Here is a 22,965-nt window from a genome sequence, read left to right as displayed (position 1 = left end):
ATCTGAGACGTCAGTCGTTTCATTTCTTTTTAGTGAGAAAAAATTAAAATTTCAAAACCTCATTGAGTATTGTCCACTTTTCGCCTTAAACGATTTTTCTTAAATAAGCGTGCAATACCCAAATAAAACAAAAACAACAAGTAGGTATTCAATTACGTATAATGAATGTAAATTGCTCAATGAAAATTAGGTACTTTTAGAAAAACCAAAAAAAATACATTAAAACTGTTGGTAGGTATACCTACATATGTAAGTATATGTTCTAATAATAAAAGAAATTTCAACTTAATTTTAAGAAAATCATCGATTAATAGATAAATCAGTATTTTATAAACACTAAGAAAATAATTATTATATTTCTTATTGATCAGCGTTGAATAATAATATTGAACTCACAAAACACGTAGGTGCGTATAAGAACAAAACATTCGATCAAAAAAAACCCGTCACAATCACAATCACAGAACTATACCTAATAAGCATAAAGTTCAATCATTCTTCCTTTTATTTTTGTTTAATCGTTGCGCCAAAGCTAGGCATACTTCATTAACCAACTGACAATTGGAGTTGGACACAATACTCTTCCAACTCTCTGTATCGAACACTTCAGTACATTCCGAAACGATAAAATTGATAACTTCACTTTTCAGCTCCTCCACACGGTGCATATCAGCTAATGCCAGAATTTTCGCAGCGTTTTCTACTGATAGAGTTCTATATAATTCTAACGCACAGTTCATTTTCAAACCATTCAAATGATATTTATCAGCAGCTGCCAGCAAATGCTCCGCTTTGTTTCTCAAATTTCCACATTTTCCGGTATAAATATATTTCAAAAAATCACCGACGACTTCCACATTCATATCTTCGATTTCAATACGATTCTGCACATTTTCTTCCATAGTACTACAATCATGTTTGAACATGGCGGCAAATACTGGACTTCTCGCAGCCAAAATAGTCTTGTGAGCTGGATAGTCTTGACCATCTACTGAAAGCACAACATCTGCCAAATCATGATGTTCCAGTGACAGTCCCAAGTTTTCTGAAAGATCGTCATCAGGAGCGTTTGAATACAGTAGTGCTGTTTCGTATTCGTGTAAAGTATTACTAACAGCATCAAGTACTGTAGAAAAGACTATATCGCAGATGATCGTCAACTGGCCATTAATCAATAAGTCGTTTCTAAAATAATCGTCTTTTTTCAAATACGCTTTACGACCCCAACGTTTTAAATGATCTTTTCCAGGATATTCACGTACTTCACCTTTTGAAATAGATATCTTTTTCAGTTGAGAATCCAAAACGAAAGTGTTATGCTTTGCGTACACTTTCTCTGCAGTTGCACTATTTATACTGAATTCTACATAGAAAGATATTGTATCTTTAGTATCTGGCTTGAGATCATCACCATTAGGTTTAAGTAGCAGCAGCCATTTGATCTGATCATTTGAATCAGCTGACAATTCCGGGGAATACAAGACACTTCCCTCTGCTTCGTGATATTCAAAATCATCAATTGTCCATACATAACTCACTTCGTGGATCCGAGCCTGAGATGTCGATGACATATTATCAGATTAAATTTCCTGAAACCAGACATAACACGAGATCGTGGATCAATTCAAATTCATAAATTATTATAGGTACTTAAAATTATACTTCACATTTGAGATTTATTTGAACACACTATTTGTACGAAAAGTTTACGTAAATTCTCCATGTAGGAAGTTATGTTTTCAATTCGTATCGCAAAATTCGTTTAGCTTTGCGACAACAATTAGATAGACAAATCTACGAGAATACGAGATATTGTAGGCCTATAAATTTATATAAATCATAACCTATAAGTAAGTATTTACCTTTTGTATAACTTAAACTTATTGAATATTAATACTGCTCAATGTCGAATTGATGTTCCTCGTTCTTTTCTTTTCTTTTCCTCGGCTTACAAGAAATAACAAAAAAAGGCACTGATGACTGAGCAAAAATAGAACGACCGAAATTATGCAGATTTTGAAATTTCAATCACTTCAACATAAAACGTCATTGTACGAAAATGAACCAACAATCCAACATTCTTCTTTTTCTTATCAGTTATCAAGTCACATTCGGTAGTCGCCAGTCAGTCTCGGTACAGGGTGCCCAGAAATATCGAGCACCCCTAAAAAAGTTTTCTACTAAAATACTTTGGTTGGTCACAGTGAATGATAATAATTAATAATGATAGCACATGATTGATTGTTGGACTGGAGAGATAACATTCCACCAATCATATGCATCTATTTCACGTTGCCAACCTATATTTTTAATGAAAAACTTTCTTTGGGGTGCTCGATATTTCTGGGCACCCTGTACCTCTACCTATTACCTATGTGATGGATAGATTGCTGACAGTGACAGATAGCGGATTCTAGTTCATCACTTCATCATTGTAATGTAAAGTGATGGTTCAAACTTTAATTTTTCCTTGCACAGTCAGTTAGGTAGTTATTAAATTACAAATTCATACGAGTATTTTTTGGATCAGCATCAGCAGGAAACGATAAAGGGTATTCCACGGTAAGATAGGCGAAATGGCCCTGTTCCCAGATTTTGCCTACAATATTTTGTCAAAAAATTAGAACTTGCTGACAATTTTGACAAAAAGTAGAAGTTTTGAAAATGTTGGCTAAGAGCAAAGTTTTTTTTTTTACAATATTAGGTATGAATTGAGGAGGTTGGTTACAAAGTTAGACAAACGCCACTTCTACAAAAATCGAGTTAGATATTAATTCTTATAGGATTTTTAACGCTCTTTTCATTGCCGAGGTCTGTTATTTTCAATATAGTACGTAAAAGGGTAAAAAACGCGCTCAAAGTTTTGCCTTAGTTTCAAACACAGACATGTGCAAATTTTCTTAGTTTCAAAAACAGACATATCCAGGATATGTCTGTTTTTGAAACTAAGATGATAGGATATGTCTCATTTTGAAACTAAGATAAAGTTCACATGTCCGTGTTTGAAACTGAGGCGCAACTTTGATCGCGTTTTTTGACCTTTTATGTACTATTTTGAAACTAAGGGACCTCAGAAATGGAAAGAGGGTTAAAAATCCTATAAGTATCAAAACCTAACTGATCTAGACAGTTTCACTTTCAAATTATCTTCATCTTGGTTTCAAACTCAGACAAGTGCATTTTCAGGTTCTTTTTATTAGTAGTGGGGGGTGATGGTGGAAGAATATTTTTTGTATTTTTGTTACTCAGTATCATCACTACAATTTGTCAAATATCCCCCGCAATTACAATGCTGTATATTTTTGTAACAAAAAACATGGATTTTCTCAAAATCAACCCTGTGGCGTTTGTCTAACTTTGTAACCAAGCTCCTCAATTTATTTTGGCAAAAAATTGTTCATTTTTCATCGAAAAAAATTGATTTTAACGACGATTTGGCAAAAAAAAGGATTGTATGAACATTTTGGCAAAAAGCAGGAGTTTTTTTTGGCAATTTTTACAAAAGTTAGGAGTTTTTCATAATTTTGACAAAAAAAGAAAGTTCTTTACAATTGTCACATAAATGAGACTTTTTTGACAATTTAGGCAAAAACAGAACTTTGCACACAATTCTGGCAAAAAACATAACAAGGACTTCTTAGGGTAATTTTGGCAAAAGCAGAAATTTTTGCTACTAAGACTAACAAAGTTTTTTGGTCATTTCTGCAAGAAATATTATTTTGTCAAAAAAGTAGAACTTGCTGACAATTTTGACAAAGAGCAGAAGTTTTGAAAAATTTGACCAAAAACAGAACTTATTTTTACAATACCTTATGTATTTACTTATTTTGCCAAAAAAAAAACAAAAACACACAAAAAAATATAATTTTTAAAATGTGTTTCTAACCTAGGTGGCTGTACATGGCAAGCAGTAAGCAGTAGGTAGGTAAGTAGATAAGTAAAATAAATTTTGACGATGATATGGCCAAAAACAGGACCTTTTTAGAATGATTTGTGCAAAAGCAAGAATTTTAGCCAATTTTGGCAACAGGATTTTTTTGAACATTTCGGCAAAAAGCAGGAATTTTTTGTTTTTCTTTTTTTTCAACATGAAGAGGGATCCTGTAATGAAAACATTGTGAGGAAAGAAACTTTTGTATGTGAAGTGGAACCCCAGTTTGTGATTAAACTGAAACCCTATAACATTTTTATCTATGTAAATTTTCATATGAAGTGGAACCTTTTCATTACCAGAAAGAAAATGTTCACATTGATGAACAGAACTGAGCTTGCATAAAAATTGAATCTTCAACTGAAGGTGCAACACAACTAACACAAGCCTAATCAATCCAGCCCTCTGATTTGCCTTTTTTTTCAACTCAACCCATTACCATTTATTAGTTTATAGTTTATCAATGCATTAGTTCGATAGAACCTCTGACAGGGTTGTTAAATTACCGTAATTTATTCGCTGGTAAAATACGGCGGTAAAATACGGTAAAATACGGTATTTTACCGTATTTTACCAACTTGAATATAATGAACTTATAGTGTTCAAACTTCAAATCTTCAAAAGTTCAAACATATAAAATTATTGTATATTATGTAATGGGTGGAAATTTCAATAATTTTCTGCTTGAAATTTGAAAACAATATGAAACTATAAAAGGGTTAAAATTAAAAATTACATTAACAACGCATGAAATTGAAAAACATTGAAGTTACTGAAAATTACTAAAAAGTAAAAACTAAAAAGTGATGAAAGATGGCCAATGCCAATGGCAATGGGGAAAAATTAATTGTATAACCAATAACCATGCATGGATTAAAATTAAAATTTTAAATCATTCAACATTGTCAAAAAATAAAAAATTGACCAATTTGGTTATTTTAAATAAAATGATTGAAATAACCAAAATTTAATGATTTTGAAGTACATTTTAATGACATTTCAACATGTTTTCACGATTTGATGCAATTTTTTCTGATTTTTGACCAATTGTGAATAATTTTCTGGCAATTGTTTGGTAATTTTCAAGATATTTTCCTGTTTATATGTAGCATGTATCAATTATTATTAGCATTGATGCAAATTAATTGTGAATTTTGATGCCAATCATCTTCAGCTGTTGATTCATCCTTTCAACTTTCAAATAATGTGGCAAAAAAATGCTTTTTGGTAATTTACGGTAAAATACGGTAATAAACTTTTGGTAAAATACCGTAAAATACGGTAAAATACCGCCGTAATTTACCGACATAAATTACCTTACAACCCTGACCTCTGATAATCATAATAATATAAGTCATTAAATCTGGATACTTCACCAGTTCACCGAGCATAAGTAGTCATGATAACCCCAAATATTGAAAATTCAGGTGATAAAAAATTTCCTTTGTGGGTATGAAAGTCCATGATGAATTTGAGTGGTAGGTTATCATATGATATCCAAATTTTTGAGCTTTTTTCTTCATCTATATACTGACAGTGGTTGCCCTCCTACCAAAATTGCAAATTAAAAATTCTGATTACCCAAATTTTCGTTGATTTAGTTCACTTTGAGAATTTCTGTTGGGTAAACATGTCTGAATTTGAGTTAACTTGGTAGGACTAATGGAATGTGAATTTGAGAAAAATTTTTGCATAGATCAGAGCATCAATGAAAATTGATCCGATGATCCCTACCAAAATTTGTGATGAATAATCATGATAACCCCAAATATTGAAAATTCAGGTGATAAAAAATTTCCTTTATGGGTAATGAAAGTCCATGGTGAATTTGAGTGGTAGGTTATCATATCATATGATATCCAAATTTTCGTTGATTTAGTTCACTTTGAGAATTTCTGTTGGGTAACGATGTCTGAATTTGAGTAAACTTGGTAGGACTAATGGAATGTGAATTTGAGAAAATTTTTTGCATGGATCAGAGCAATGAAAATTGAAAATTGATCCGATGATGGCGATGATCCCTACTAAAATTTCTGATGAATGATCATGATAACACCAAATATTGGAAATTCAGGTGATAAAAAATTTCCTTTGTGGGTAATGAAAGTCCATGGTGAATTTGAGTGGTAGGTTATCATATGATATCCAAATTTTTGAGCTTTTTTCTTCATCTATACTCACAGTGGTTGCCAGTGCCGGTTTTAAGGGGGGGATTTGGGTGATAATCCCCCCCCCAAGAGGCCAGTTTTTTTGGAAAAAATTTTGATGCTATAAAGTGGGAATTTTCCTAGCATTTTTGCGCTCTTGTTTCACTGAGATGGATGCCGATTACAAACCGATGTTCATTTTTTCCCATATTTTTTGAGAAGAAGAGGCCTTTTTTTTCTTCTCAAGCCCACATTATAGGTATACATTCGTACACGATTTACTTTGAATAATACTTTGCAGGCAAATTTCAGTCACTGAGGTCCCTCCTTTTTAAAAATTAAATAAATAAACGACATATTTATTCAGTGGCGTGGCCAGGAAGTGAAGGGGGCTATTGTCCTCCCCAGGGTTGTAAGGTAATTTATGTCGGTAAATTACGGCGGTATTTTACCGTATTTTACGGTATTTTACCAAAAGTTTATTACCGTATTTTACCGTAAATTACCAAAAAGCATTTTTTGCCACATTATTTGAAAGTTGAAAGGATGAATCAACAGCTGAAGATGATTGGCATCAAAATTTACAATTAATTTGCATAAATGCTAATGATAATTGATGCATGTTACATATAAACAGGAAAATGTCTTGAAAATTACCAAAAAATTCCCAGAAAATTATTCACAATTGGTCAAAAACTTAAAAAAAAATGGCAAATGGCATCATATCGTGAAAACATGTTGAAATCAATTGAAATGTCATTAAAATAAAATGTACTTCAAAGTTCAAAATCATTAAATTTTGGTTATTTCAATCATTAAAATAACCAAATTGGTCAATTTTTGATTTGTTGACAATTTTGAATGATTTTAATTTTTAATTATAATTTTAATCCATGCTTTATTGCTTTCCAGTTTTATGGTTATTGGTTAATGGTTATACAATTAATTCTTCCCCATTGGCCATCTTTCATCACTTTTTAGTTTTTATTTTTAGTAATTTTCAGTAACTTCAAGGTTTTTTAAGTGTTGTTAATGTAATTTTTAACCCCTTCATAGTTTCATATTGTTTTCAAATTTCAAGCAGAAAATTATTGAAATTTCCACCCATCATATAATAATACACAATTTTATAAGTTTGAACCTTTGAAGGGTTGAACACTATAAGTTCATTACATTATTCAAGATGGTAAAATACGGTAAAATACCGTATTTTACCGCCGTATTTTACCAGCGAATAAATTACGGTAATTTAACAACCCTGGTCCTCCCTTGCGAACGAAAATTTGAAAGAAAACATGCAAAAATGAACGCTTTTTGTTGTTGTTTGGACCCATTTTTTCTGATAATTTTCGCTCTCGCTTCGCTCGAGCAGTAATTTTACCTTCATTTTCATTATAATCATCCACACATCACGATAGGTTTCCAGAAAATAACTCCTATTTCGATTTTCCATGCCTAAAAATCTGGTTTTGCCTCCTCCTTGAGGAAATTCTGACTATGCCACTGTATTTATTTGATTTCTGCTCTCCAAAAAGCCTAATTTTACCCCCCCCCCCCCACCCAAAAAAATGAGACGGCAAAATTGTTTGGTTCTGACCCAATTATCCCCCTCCAAGGAAAAATCCTGGCACCGGTACTGGTGGTTGCCCTCCTACCAAAATTGCAAATTAAAAATCCTGATTACCCAAATTTTCAACGATTTAGTTCACTTTGAGAATTTCTGTTGGGTAAAGATGTCTGAATTTGAGTAAACTTGGTAGGACTAATGGAATGTGAATTTGAGAAAATTTTTTGCACGGATCAGAGCAATGAAAATTGAAAATTGATCCGATGATCCCTACTAAAATTTCTGATGAATGATCATGATAACACCAAATATTGGAAATTCAGGTGATAAAAAATTTCCTTTGTGGGTAATGAAAGTCCATGGTGAATTTGAGTGGTAGGTTATCATATGATATCCAAATTTTTGAGCTTTTTTCTTCATCTATACTCACAGTGGTTGCCCTCCTACCAAAATTGCAAATTAAAAATCCTGATTACCCAAATTTTCAACGATTTAGTTCACTTTGAGAATTTCTGTTGGGTAAAGATGTCTGAATTTGAGTGAACTTGGTAGGACTAATGGAATGTGAATTTGAGAAAATTTTTTGCATAGATCAGAGCAATGAAAATTGATCCGATGATCCCTACTAAAATTTCTGATGAATAATCATGATAACCCCAAATATTGAAAATTCAGGTGATAAAAAATTTCCTTTGTGGGTAATGAAAGTCCATGGTAAATTAAAAATTTTAGTGGTAGGTTATCATATCATATGATATCCAAATTTTCGTTGATTTAGTTCACTTTGAGAATTTCTGTAGAGAAAACATGTCTGAATTTGAGTAAACTTGATAGGATTAATGGAATGTGAATTTGAGAAATTTTTTTGCATAGATCAGAGCAATGAAAATTTATCCCTACTAAAATTTCTGATGAATAATCATGATTACCCCAAATATTGAAAATTCAGGTGATAAAAAATTTCCTTTGTGGGTAATGAAAGTCCATGGTGAATTTGAGTGGTAGGTTATCATATGATATCCAAATTTTTGAGCTTTTTTCTTCATCTATACTGACAGTGGTTGCCCTCCTACCAAAATTGCAAATTAAAAATTCTGATTATCCAAATTTTCGTTGATTTAGTTCACTTTGAGAATTTCTGTTGGGTAAACATGTCTGAATTTGAGTAAACTTGGTAGGACTAATGGAATGTGAATTTGAGAAAATTTTTTGCATGGATCAGAGCAATGAAAATTGAAAATTGATCCGATGATCCCTACTAAAATTTCTGATGAATGATCATGATAACACCAAATATTGGAAATTCAGGTGATAAAAAATTTCCTTTGTGGGTAATGAAAGTCCATGGTGAATTTGAGTGGTAGGTTATCATATGATATCCAAATTTTTGAGCTTTTTTCTTCATCTATACTCACAGTGGTTGCCCTCCTACCAAAATTGCAAATTAAAAATTCTGATTATCCAAATTTTCGTTGATTTAATAGTTCACTTTGAGAATTTCTGTTGGGTAAACATGTCTGAATTTGAGTAAACTTGGTATGTTTAATGGAATGTGAATTTGAGAAAAATTTTTGCATAGATCAGAGCAATGAAAATTTATCCCTACTAAAATTTCTGATGAATAATCATGATTACCCCAAATATTGAAAATTCAGGTGATAAAAAATTTCCTTTGTGGGTAATGAAAGTTCCTTGGTGAATTTGAGTGGTAGGTTATCATATGATATCCAAATTTTTGAGCTTTTTTCTTTATCTATACTGACAGTGGTTGCCCTCCTACCAAAATTGCAAATTAAAAATCCTGATTGTGATTATCCATTATCCAAATTTTCAATTTTCATCAATTTAGTTCACTTTGAGAATTTCTGTAGAGAAAACATGTCTGAATTTGAGTAAACTTGGTACTGGTGATTGGTGAAGGAGGCATTGTAGTGCCGCCGTGATCAAGCTCGCCCTGCATCGAACTTTGACTATATAGATATACTACGTATATGGACTGCTAACCCTTATCAAAGTGTAAAATGTAAACATAAAAGTCCACGCAACAAAATCGACGGTTCTAGTCGAAGATTACATGCAATTGTATGCGAGGATGACGCGAGGTGACGCGCGCATCCAAGGTTCCGTACTGTGAGAGCCAATGAGCAACGTTTTCAGGCAACGAACACCGCGTTTCATTCGGACTTCCACGTTCCCCAGAGGGCGATACCGTCGCGGTACGTGATTGGCTAGTGATATTCTGTGCCTTCCTTGTTTACTTCTCAAAACGGGACTTTTTATCACAAACTTCGGCGATTTCAAATTCGATGTTATATTTCCATTATTTCACATTGAATAAAACTAAATTTACGTATAGAGAATTGCTTTGCGATCGTGCTATCGAGTAAATGTTGTGGTGAATTAAAATAACACTTGCAAAGAACTTTAAATTCATTTAATCGTACAACTTTGTTTCATCCTTCTAAGCTCACTAAAACACTGTAACTCGAGGTAATATTCATTATTCACAACATATAACGATACTAGAAGTCATATATTAATCAAAAACACTAAAAAAAACACCACGAAATGTACGAAATTAATGAAATATCGTTGAAAATTAATACGAGAATGAAATCGCCGAAGTTTGTGATAAAAAGTCCCGTTTTGAAATGTAAACAACAAGAGCACAGAAATATCAACAGCCAATCAGAATGCGCGACGGTATCGCCCTCTGGGGAACGTGGAAGTCCGAATTGAGTGGACTTTGAAAATCTGGCTTACACGATTTCTCCATATAACCAACGTTAAATTGATAAGAATCAGCAGTCCATATACGTAGTATATCTATATAGTCAATGGCATCGAATGTAAATATGTAAACAGAAGATGATCTGTGTTGCGAAAAGAATAACGAGTTTTAAGAATTTCCTACTGGGACACTTCTCGCAACGCTAAAAGGAAATAATAGGGAGGGGAAAGAACAGTCACTGACGATATAACGAAAACAGAAACGATACCTTAATTAAACTTTATTGAAAAATGAAATATGAAATATGAAATAGAAATAGAAATAACATCTAATTTCTAAAATAATCTAACATATTTGTTTTCGATTTAAACATAATTAAATTCTATCTCCAACGTCTGTCTCTGCCACCGCGAACACTGATGTTTTTGTATACTCCTTCTCGTCGTCGACGTACGTGCCGTCTACCCTCAAAATACGGTATTTAATTCTCAGAATGACCTATAAAAAAATATGAGTTTTTCAGCAAATTTGCTGGTGAGTCCCTACGCTACAATTAAAATTTATAAGACTCGAGAGAGGAATTCGTGATGCCCATTTTAGGTGTAAGTAACGAATAAGAGACTTGGTCAAATAATTACGACACAACGAACCTCGTTTCTAAATTTGAGGTCTACGAAAATTTGAGACGAATTTGAATTTTTTGTTGAGAACGACTAATTTGACGAATAAGCGAAGATGTGGTGCGAATCAGAGAAACTACGAAAGAGAATAATCGACGATCTATTTACACTGAAGACTATCGTAATTCGACGTGAATTTGTCGTATAAATACCCCTACCTATTTAACCTAGTTTAGGCCGATGTAGTGCAAACCTCAAATAAATATTTACGAGTACCTATTAATATTTTATATTGAATTAAACTCACAGTTAGATGGATTTCCTGCCGGGGGGGACCTTGGGGGGCTCCTCCGTCGCCGCCGATCACCGGTTCTCCAATATCAGGCATAATCGGATTTCGAATTGACAATAATTATCGAGCACGAAAAAAGCACGATTTGATTTATCGAAAATCAAAGTTTAAAAGTTTACGTGGATTTGCGTGAACTTGATGGTTCAAAAGTTTGCGTAAAATCGCGTATAGCAGTATGACTCGATTCGATCAGACGATCACTCGCAAGCGCCACAATGAGACTACAGTAACAGTACGACTAAATGAAACTCTCGATTCTGTTTCTTATTCGAGATCGAGAGGAAAAAAAAGGATCAGGGATGAGGGATCTGTGCTGGCTTCCAGTTCTACATTTTATTGCTTTATTTGTTTTTACTGCCCGATGCACATGTGTGGATCATCGGCTACGTGTATTTCTTTGTCCGATGTCCACACACGTTAAGGGGTAGTTTCTTTCATTTCTAAATACCGAAATACGTAGACGCATAAATTAACGCCTCTTTCAATCTCGAGTGTCAAATTTGCCGCCTTTGAAATTCCGTTCCGTGTTGACTCGACGGAGACGATTCGACACGGAGTCGGAAATTTGGCAACATTGCTCGAGTGCCGCTGCCGTGCGACGATGTATGGCGTTGCCGAATTTTCGACAATCTGAATTCTGAACCATATCTGAACTGTATACTCAACTGAAAAAATATTTATAAGACACCCAACATCTATCATCTATGATGAAGTAAGAAACAAATGATATTATGTTGATGAATTTATTTCTAGTTAATTAATTATCGCGCGATTACACAATTAATGAATAATGAAGTGTTCTCGGGCTATGATCAACCCAAGAAAGTGAATCGTAGGATCCCACTTCAATCAGATAATTTTTGTGTAAGGAAGGTTCCAGTTCATGCATAAAATTTGCACATGAAGTAGGATCCGGTTCCACTTTAGTGATACATAGGTTCCACTTTGGCCGATGGTCCCAGTTTATATACATAGTGTTGGGCAAATTCGCGAATATTCTTTTTTTGCTTGCGCATGCGCAAGAATATGCGCAGATTCTTGCGCATATTCCGCAGATTCTTTTCAAAAAATTAGAACATTATTGCTTAGTTTAGGGATAATCGGAAACTTTCCAAGTTTCCATTGAAAAGGTTTCAAATTATTAAGGAAAATTGGAAATTTATAAAGAAAAGTTGATGTAAAACTTGTAAATTGTGGAAAATTGTAGAAAAATCTTCAAATTTTTTGAAAAAAGTCATGATTTTTATTTTTTTGAGAGAATATTCTCCAAGCATTTGAGAATATTCGCGAATATTCGCGCATATTCTCAGATTATGCGCATTGAGAATATTCTCAGGCCAACACTATATATACACTAATGTACCCAGGGTTTTTTTGATCATTTCTGCAAAAAAAAAATGACTTTTTTGATAACGTCAAAAAAAGGTATTTTTTAACAACTTTGGCAAAAAACAGAACTTTTTTGGCAATTTTAACAACAGTTGGGATTTTTTATAATTTTTTTTAAAAAAGAAACTTCTGTACAATTTTGGCAAAAATGATTCTTTTTTGACAATTTTTCTGGATGAGTATAAAAATTTTTAAAACATTTTTGCAAAAAACATTGTGCTTTTTTTGCTATTTTTACAAAAAAAGTTTTGATTTTTTAATAATTTTGGCAAACAGCAGGGCTTCTTGTTTATTTTACAAAAAAAATGTAGTATTTTTTGATAGAACGTGATAAGATTAATTTTTCGACAATTATGGCCAAAAATACTCTCGTTTTTTGACAATTTCGACAAAAGTGAGGATTTTTTTTTTAATTTTGACAAAAATGAGACTTTTTTGATTTCGAAATTGTCATAGCTATTAAATTAAATTCAACTCATCGATGATCTAAATTATTCAAATGAAGAATGGACCTGACTTTTAAGTTGCAAGTAAGTTGGGCGAAGCCTGACGGAGGTTTCAAGACTATGTTTATTACTCGATGGGAGGTGATTATCAGCGACGGAGTTTTATTTATCTACCTATTTTTCAGAAGATGGCTGTGAATTAGAAGATTATTATGCATCGGAGAATTTACAATGGCGAAGAGATCGATAGCGTCTTTTGAGGTTTGTATTAATCTAATTTCCTACGTTTCGCTCTGGGTGCACCATCTCTATCTTTGTCCTGTACCACTTCCGCCAATTCGAGAGGGTACAGGAGATTTATCGAACGAAGTAGAGTGGTTCCTTTACTTTTTACGTGAGCGATCGCCTGTCTTTTGTCTAAAGCTATAATTTCTCCCATCGGCCAATCTCCTCTGGGAGAAGACGGCTCCTTTATTAACACTAAATCTCCGATGTTGGGAGCAAAGCTTACCGATTTGTGTGTTGGTTTTACTAAGGCGGCGTGTCTCTCACGTAAAGTTGTCAAGTAAGAATACTTAAAAACATCCCAGAAGCTTGCGATCACCTTCTCGCACATGAGCCAAGATTTTACGAGTCGCCTTTCCGTTGATTCTATTCTATTATCGTTTGCTTCTAGGTAATTATTAACGTTTTGGGTGCGTAGCCTTAAGAAGTTGTTGGGAGTGAGCGGCGTCAATAATTCGTCGGATGAAACATAAGTAAGTGGTCTAGAGTTTATAGTATTTTCTACTTCGGCTAGTACCGTGACAAATTGTGAGCGATTTAATGTGCTTAAACCATGTGCCTTCTTTAAACATCGTTTAACTAAACCGACAAGTCTTTCATACGCGCCTCCCTGCCATGGAGAATATTGAGGGATGAATTTCCACTCGATGTCTCTCGTTACAAGGAAGCTGTTTAATGGCCTGCTATAAATCTCGACCTTTTTACTGACGTATTTTTGTACAAAAACGAAATTTGTCGCGTTGTCCGAAGTGATTGATTTTGGGACGCCCCTGCGCGCAGTGAATCGCCGAAGTGCGTCTAAAAAATCGTCTGCGCTCAAGCTATCAACTACTTCCAGATGTACCGCTCTGGTCACGAAACATGCGAACAAGGCCACATATGCCTTTTTATATTGTTTGGTTTTATAGTTTTCTAAAATGAATAAAGGACCGAGTAAATCTACGCCTGTGTTTAAAAACGGAGAATCCTGATGAACCCTAACGAATGGAAGCGGTGGTGGCGGCGGGAGTCTATACGGTCCGCCTTCCCATCGCCTACAATCGATGCAGTGAAATATAATTGATTTGCATAATGATCGGCATTTACATATCCAAAATCTTCTTCGAATTAAACTCATGAGATGCGATACGCCGACGTGTTTATTTTCTTTGTGAATGTCCTTTACTAACGCTTCTACTATATAGCTCTTTCGTGGTAGGTATATAGGGTTGATAGCATCCCAACTGATTTGAGCATTAAGTATTCGACCTTTGCATTTAATTAATTCTTTTACGTCTTTGTCAAAATAAAGACCTAATGTATTACTCGGTGTTAATCCCTTTCTCAATTGTTTAAGTTCTTCTCCGAAATACTTGCGTTGGAGTTCCAAGATCAGCTCTGTCTCTAAACGTTTAAATTTCTCACGAGCATCAGCGTTGGTAAAATCAATAGTGTGTTCAACAAGTTTTCCGAAGTTAGACACTGCGCCCTCCCACGTAGACGTCCTATTTTCTATCTCGAAGTCGTCTGTGAGAATGCCGGTATATTTTTCTACAGTTGTTACTAGGGTTGCAGTTTTAATTATATTCGTAGTGTTAGGTGTTGGAGGCCAAGATTCTTCGTGACAAAGCCACGAAGGTCCTTCCTTCCAAAGCATCGAATCGTTTAACGCTGAGGGAGCTAAACCTCGCGTCGCTAAATCGGCGGGGTTTTCGGTACCCGGCACATGCCTAATTATTAAATTCGGAACCTTCTTGATTTCACCAATTCTATTAAAAACAAATTTTTGTAATGTTTTCTCGTCAAAGTTGTTCAACCATTGTAGGACTATTGTACTGTCAGTCCACAAAAGGACCCTAGAAATTGCTACCTTTAAATTTTCTTTCAAAAAAATCGATGTTCGCTTTGCTAAAGTCAAACCTAACAATTCTAATTTCGGTATAGTGAGACTTGATTCGGACGGTTTGCTTTCCTTTTCTACATAATTGATGTGATTTTTCGACTTACTCTTGTCTACAGGACGAACACGCATTTTACTAAGACATAAGTAGGAACCAAAATTTCCTTTCGTGTTTCTAAAACTGAGGTATGCGCAACACGCATACGCGTCCTTCGAAGCGTCGCTGAAAACATGTAAATCTACCGTAGATTGATTAACATTAAATTCCCAATACCTACGCGGAATTTCGATATTTTTGATTTCAATACATTCCTTAATAATTTTTAGCCATCTGGCTACAAAATTCGCGTCTAAAGGTTCGTTCCATTCGTACTTGAGTCGCCAACAGTCCTGTATAAATAGACGAAGCTTTAAAACGCTTGGATTGAAAAGTCCGAGCGGATCGTAAATCGACGCTGCGAAACTTAGAGCTAATTTTTTAGTTACAAAGGGCTCAAATTTTACGTCATTCAGTTTTATTGATAAAGTATCATTGTAACGATTCCAATTTAGGCCTAAAATGCTAACTAATTCTGAATTTTCATTTATTGCTGGTAAACGACATCGTTTCAAAAATTCCTGCGAGTTTGAAGTCCAACCTCGTAAGTTGAAAGAGGCCGAATTCATTTTTGCTACTAACGACTGAAATAATTTAACCGCTACGCCAAGGTCTTGTAGGCTCAACACTAAATTATCGACATAGAAGTTTCCGCTACAATCAATAGGGAGTTTTCCTTGGGTCCTACCTGTACATAATAGGTCGAAAAGAACTAAACTTAGCAAAGCTGGCGATGAGATTACTCCAAAGGGGATGCGAGCGAATCTTAGGATAACGATATTATCGCGTGAGAGAGGTTTCCTAATGTCTTTAACCCAGATAAATCTTACGACGTCACGATCGACTTCATTAAGACCCATCTGGAGAAAAGCCTTCTCAATATCCGCCGTTATCGCAATCTCGTGGAGTCTGAAATTGAGCAAGAGCTTTACCAAATTTTCGAGCAGCATAGGCCCTCGAAACAGTAAATCATTAAGTGATTTTCCGGATTTGGTTTTAGCGGATGCGTCATAAACTACTCTTAATTTGTCTTTCTGAATGACGGCGCGGTGTGGTAGATAATGTACTAAAAATTTCGTATGTTGTGGAGCTACTTCTATGATCCCTAATTTGAGCTGTTCTTGTAACAATTCGTCATACTTTTCTAAAAGTTCAGGTGAAGATTTATCGATCAATGACCTCAACCTAGCCATACACATTTTAAAATTCGTTGATATGACAGGCTTGGTATCGCGCCAAGGCCACCTAACTACGTACCTACCTTCCTCGAACCTAGTCGTTTCTTTAAACTTTTCGAAGACCAAATCATCGTTATCGTTAAGTTCATTTTCTCGAATCCCGATGGTTTCTAAATTCCAGAGATTTTCGAGAGAAACGTTCAAATTTTCTAATTCTAGTTTAAATTCATCATAATCGTTGTCAATTTTATTAATTTGAGTCGAGATTAGAACAGAAGTAGGTTTGTAAATTTTAGACCGAAATTCGTCGTCAGGTACGCACAAGCTACCTGTAGGTACCCATCCGAACGAAGTGCTACGTAAAAACGGACCATTTGTTACCTTTTTCATTTCAGTATTATGTACGAACTTGTATATTTGATCATTACCTATTAATATGCTAATTTTTTCCTTATTTTCACAGAATATTGAATCGTCGGCGTATTCGATATTATCAGGAAGAATCTCGGAGACAAGATCGGGGTCGGGGGCTGTCCTAATATTTGGAGACGAGATGTGAGGCGTCGTGCGAAGTACCAGAGACCTATTATTACCACCAGAGATGTTTTGAATGTTGATAACAACTTCGTGAGATTGAACGTAGGTTGTGTTCTCAGTACCAAAAGTACCTATACTTAGGGTGACTGAATTATTACCGCGAATACCTAGATTTTTTGCTAGTTTCTTATCTATATACGAATCTGAGCTACCCGAATCGAACATTCCTCTGACGACTATCGATTTATGATCTAGATTACTGAATATTTTACATTGAAACGTTTCTAAAAACGTACTAGAGTTATCAATCTTACCCGAATTCAGAGCTGTACGGCGGCCCTGATGAGTACGGCCGTTCTGGGACTGGGAAATTTGAATTATTCTCTCGACGCAGAGATGAGCCTGATGCTTCGGTTTCTGACAGAGTTTGCACTTGGCATTTCGAAGTTCGCAATTGTCGGCCATGTGACCACCCTCTAGACAAAGCAGGCATAATTGTTTTTTCATAATGATGCTTCGACGTTCGTGCAACTTTCTGAACTTTGTGCAATCGGCGCTGACATGGTTCGAGCGGTTGCAGTAGATGCATCCACCCTGCAGATAGCGGAGTACATGACCTGAGTTGGTATTTCTCTGATTCTGCTCGATTCTCTTGTTGATTTTAGGTCGATCGTTTCGTTTACGCTTACTCTGATTCTGATTCTGATTCTGATTCGCACCTGAGGCTACCATACCGGCGGCCAAATAGTTTTCGCCTTGTTCGCGAACTTGAGATGCTTGAGAGGCTTCGATACGGCGCTTTTTAACCTTCATGACGAGGTCATTTTGCTCGATGATGCCAATTTTCTCATCTAACAGTTTCAACAAATTTCCGACAGACTGCTCTAAATCCCTTCTCTTACATTCCGTGAGGACATAATCAATGGTCTCGACGCTAAATTTGTCGAGAATTTTAGTTCTCAACAAATCTTGGGTTATCTCGACTTTCAACCCTTGTAGATTGTTCAAGATCTTGACAACAGTTTCGTACGTCGTGCGTTGTCCAGCTCCGTCGTCGCGGTCTGGAATGCTGTCCAGCTCGTCGTAATATGACGCAATCAGTACTTCGGGGTTACTGAACTTCTTCATCAACATTTCCACTGCTTGCGGGTACAGTTCGTTCGTTACGTCGAGCCCGTCTATGGTTACTCTAGCGGCTCCTTCTAGGCAATTTTTGAGATGAGTAAATTTCCGCACGTTGGTCATGTTTCTCCGGAGATGTACGCTCGTTTCAAACATCTCCCAGAAGTTTTTCCAGTCCTTATGGACCCCGGAAAATTTCGGAAGGGCAATGGGTTCCAGAAAAACGTTGTCGTCGCCATTATCAGTATTTCTCGAGGAATTCGATTGAGACTGCAAGTGCTCCACAGAGAAGACGATGTAGCTATTCAATCTGACGTGACACGTTATGATCCGATTGGAACACTCGTTTCTAAACAATTCGTCAGTGTAGTAAATGACCGATAGTCTCAACTCCTTTATCTGCTCATCGAACAGAGTTTTTTTCTCGGTGTAAGGCGCGTGATTTTTGACGAGGTCTTTGATGAGGGCTGCCTCCTCTTCGACGCTCGTAATTCGCTCCTTGAATTCGGTTTCCTGAAAATTACCGTTCTATTTTAGACGACTAAAAATTTGCTAAATTTTTGACTAGATATTTACTAAGTTTTCTAATTACTCGATTTTAATTTTAATCACGTAATCTATCGATTTACTAATTCTTTTCATTTATTTGTTGCAGAACTAACTGACTAAAATGCATTTGAGGATCCTCATTTCTAATCTAAATCACCAGCTGGTACGAAACACTGAAATAATACGAAGCTATCGCCTTCACTTCGTATTTGCCGAATCGGTACCTCCGTGAAAGGTAAATATTCCCTGCTAAAGTTGGAAGCGTAATTTACGAACTTTTTATTTGTTCAAAGTTCAAATTCGCCGACTGACGCAGTGATCAATCAGCCTGAATGGTCTCTCGACTTCGTTTCGTCGCTTGAGACATCGTGTATTTTCGCGTTTTTATTTTCACGGACGCCACACTACACGATTTTTAGATCTAGGTAGGATGTTTCAAAAAAAAAAACTAAGTAACAAGTTTCAAATTTGGTATATAAAAAATTCAAAATTTCGCGAATCACAATTTAATTATTCATTTAATTTGTAAAATGAAACGTTAAATACATCGAAATAATTTCTTCTCTTTCTATTTAGAAATTAAAAATTTTAAAAATACAAAAAAATGTATAAAAACATCGAGACGGAACTCGGATCGCATCCTATACGCTTCGGATGCGCTAAAATGACTAGAATTGCCGAAAATTTATCGATTACGAATTTCGTATTGTGTCCCATAATACAATGACGAATTTCATCGTTAAATTTTCCTTCTAAAAACGAGACAAACCTCGCATTTTCCAACCAGACATATTAGTTTATCAGTTTTCAATCAAAGATGATAGGTACCCAGATAACTAATCAATTTCGTTGTCTTTTCAGAGAATCTATATCGTTCGGCGCTATTCAGCTGGGCTGATCGATTTTAGCTAAATTAGTAAGAAGGTAAGTCGTGATTACGTCTAGAACTATGCTATTTCATGTACTGTCTAATTCTAAATTTTCTGATTAAATTTTCAGAATACTAAATACGTTCCTCGGATAATTTGAATAAATGAACTGAAATGTCCGGACCTAGTACTAAAGAGATTGAGAGAACGCGTCCTGCAACTAGTGCTTTTCAAATAATTATCTCATTCGTCTGACGATTCCTACGTATCGAAAGAGTACTTGAATGGATTGTACGATCAGTAAATTTAGCACTTGAGAAACTATTTCAAAATATTCGTACATGAATTTAGTGTGAATTTTCAACTAGTTTTTTTTTTTTTTTTTTGAAAATTGGAACTTGAAGCTATTGTTATCGATCTGTATCGTATATGTCAGTGAATGGCCTATGTCACCTAACCACGCTCTGCTACCAAATGTTGCGAAAAGAATAACGAGTTTTAAGAATTTCCTACTGGGACACTTCTCGCAACGCTAAAAGGAAATAATAGGGAGGGGAAAGAACAGTCACTGACGATATAACGAAAACAGAAACGATACCTTAATTAAACTTTATTGAAAAATGAAATATGAAATATGAAATAGAAATAGAAATAACATCTAATTTCTAAAATAATCTAACATATTTGTTTTCGATTTAAACATAATTAAATTCTATCTCCAACGTCTGTCTCTGCCACCGCGAACACTGATGTTTTTGTATACTCCTTCTCGTCGTCGACGTACGTGCCGTCTACCCTCAAAATACGGTATTTAATTCTCAGAATGACCTATAAAAAAATATGAGTTTTTCAGCAAATTTGCTGGTGAGTCCCTACGCTACAATTAAAATTTATAAGACTCGAGAGAGGAATTCGTGATGCCCATTTTAGGTGTAAGTAACGAATAAGAGACTTGGTCAAATAATTACGACACAACGAACCTCGTTTCTAAATTTGAGGTCTACGAAAATTTGAGACGAATTTGAATTTTTTGTTGAGAACGACTAATTTGACGAATAAGCGAAGATGTGGTGCGAATCAGAGAAACTACGAAAGAGAATAATCGACGATCTATTTACACTGAAGACTATCGTAATTCGACGTGAATTTGTCGTATAAATACCCCTACCTATTTAACCTAGTTTAGGCCGATGTAGTGCAAACCTCAAATAAATATTTACGAGTACCTATTAATATTTTATATTGAATTAAACTCACAGTTAGATGGATTTCCTGCCGGGGGGGACCTTGGGGGGCTCCTCCGTCGCCGCCGATCACCGGTTCTCCAATATCAGGCATAATCGGATTTCGAATTGACAATAATTATCGAGCACGAAAAAAGCACGATTTGATTTATCGAAAATCAAAGTTTAAAAGTTTACGTGGATTTGCGTGAACTTGATGGTTCAAAAGTTTGCGTAAAATCGCGTATAGCAGTATGACTCGATTCGATCAGACGATCACTCGCAAGCGCCACAATGAGACTACAGTAACAGTACGACTAAATGAAACTCTCGATTCTGTTTCTTATTCGAGATCGAGAGGAAAAAAAAGGATCAGGGATGAGGGATCTGTGCTGGCTTCCAGTTCTACATTTTATTGCTTTATTTGTTTTTACTGCCCGATGCACATGTGTGGATCATCGGCTACGTGTATTTCTTTGTCCGATGTCCACACACGTTAAGGGGTAGTTTCTTTCATTTCTAAATACCGAAATACGTAGACGCATAAATTAACGCCTCTTTCAATCTCGAGTGTCAAATTTGCCGCCTTTGAAATTCCGTTCCGTGTTGACTCGACGGAGACGATTCGACACGGAGTCGGAAATTTGGCAACATTGCTCGAGTGCCGCTGCCGTGCGACGATGTATGGCGTTGCCGAATTTTCGACAATCTGAATTCTGAACCATATCTGAACTGTATACTCAACTGAAAAAATATTTATAAGACACCCAACATCTATCATCTATGATGAAGTAAGAAACAAATGATATTATGTTGATGAATTTATTTTTAGTTAATTAATTATCGCGCGATTACACAATTAATGAATAATGAAGTGTTCTCGGGCTATGATCAACCCAAGAAAGTGAATCGTAGGATCCCACTTCAATCAGATAATTTTTGTGTAAGGAAGGTTCCAGTTCATGCATAAAATTTGCACATGAAGTAGGATCCGGTTCCACTTTAGTGATACATAGGTTCCACTTTGGCCGATGGTCCCAGTTTATATACACTAATGTACCCAGGGTTTTTTTGATCATTTCTGCAAAAAAAAAATGACTTTTTTGATAACGTCAAAAAAAGGTATTTTTTAACAACTTTGGCAAAAAACAGAACTTTTTTGGCAATTTTAACAACAGTTGGGATTTTTTATAATTTTTTTTAAAAAAGAAACTTCTGTACAATTTTGGCAAAAATGATTCTTTTTTGACAATTTTTCTGGATGAGTATAAAAATTTTTAAAACATTTTTGCAAAAAACATTGTGCTTTTTTTGCTATTTTTACAAAAAAAGTTTTGATTTTTTAATAATTTTGGCAAACAGCAGGGCTTCTTGTTTATTTTACAAAAAAAATGTAGTATTTTTTGATAGAACGTGATAAGATTAATTTTTCGACAATTATGGCCAAAAATACTCTCGTTTTTTGACAATTTCGACAAAAGTGAGGATTTTTTTTTAATTTTGACAAAAATGAGACTTTTTTGATAATTTTGGCAAATCAGGGCCTTTTTCAGACAAAATTTCAATTTTATGGATTGGTAGGAAGAAAGTACTTGTAAAAAGACACATTTTGGCGAAAACATTTTTTAGGATAAACCATACAGCCCGGAGCTGTGGCGGTTCAAAGTTTTCTTTTGTCAATTTTACCCCCACCACTATGATAAAATTTTTTGAAAAAAATCATATTGAAAGGCCCAGGCTTCCTATACATATTCCGCGTGGTACCAGAATTTTCTATTCACTACTCACGGATACAGAATTTTTCTCCCAAAAAACGCGTTTTTTGGCTAAACTGTCCAAGGGGGGTGCGTTGGGGACCCTTTTAGGCTTTGAGAGCATTCTATCCAGTTTAGCAGCGACGCGATGGCGTGAGTTTGGTGGAAAACCGACTTCGGAAATGAACTCAGCGCCTCGAAAAACCTCCCATCCCCAATTTTGAGCTCGTTTGGGCGACATCAAATTTCAACTGTGAAAATTTTTTCCTTCTAAAGCAAAACGAATGGC

General features: G+C 35.2%; 2 protein-coding genes and 1 long non-coding RNA gene across 3 annotated transcripts; 1 reads left to right on the top strand and 2 right to left on the bottom strand.

Annotated features, from left to right (window-relative positions):
- Nucleotides 1-157: 157 nt before the first annotated feature.
- On the bottom strand, nucleotides 158-2,140 carry LOC135849855 (speckle-type POZ protein-like). Its single transcript, XM_065370485.1, has 2 exons — nucleotides 1,863-2,140; nucleotides 158-1,589 (listed from the first exon to the last, which is right to left on the bottom strand). Exon 2 carries the CDS (start codon nucleotides 1,569-1,571, stop codon nucleotides 489-491), a length of 1,083 nt encoding a protein of 360 aa, XP_065226557.1. The 5' UTR covers nucleotides 1,572-1,589; nucleotides 1,863-2,140; the 3' UTR covers nucleotides 158-488.
- Nucleotides 2,141-8,391: 6,251 nt separating this feature from the next.
- Nucleotides 8,392-11,279, top strand: LOC135849854 (uncharacterized). Its single transcript, XR_010559619.1, has 2 exons — nucleotides 8,392-10,135; nucleotides 10,311-11,279. It is a non-coding gene; the product is annotated as an uncharacterized LOC135849854 (long non-coding RNA).
- Nucleotides 10,642-21,615, bottom strand: LOC135849853 (uncharacterized). The gene is made up of 3 exons (XM_065370484.1): nucleotides 20,957-21,615; nucleotides 17,474-18,794; nucleotides 10,642-10,874 (listed from the first exon to the last, which is right to left on the bottom strand). Exons 1-3 carry the CDS (start codon nucleotides 21,035-21,037, stop codon nucleotides 10,858-10,860), a joined length of 1,419 nt encoding a protein of 472 aa, XP_065226556.1. The 5' UTR covers nucleotides 21,038-21,615; the 3' UTR covers nucleotides 10,642-10,857.
- Nucleotides 21,616-22,965: the final 1,350 nt, after the last annotated feature.

This window comes from Planococcus citri, chromosome 1, assembly GCF_950023065.1.
Source record: "Planococcus citri chromosome 1, ihPlaCitr1.1, whole genome shotgun sequence".
Classification (NCBI taxonomy): Eukaryota; Metazoa; Arthropoda; class Insecta; order Hemiptera; family Pseudococcidae; genus Planococcus; species Planococcus citri.
The sequence above is the reverse complement of the archived record's forward strand: the minus strand, read 5'-3'. Positions and strand labels throughout refer to the sequence as shown.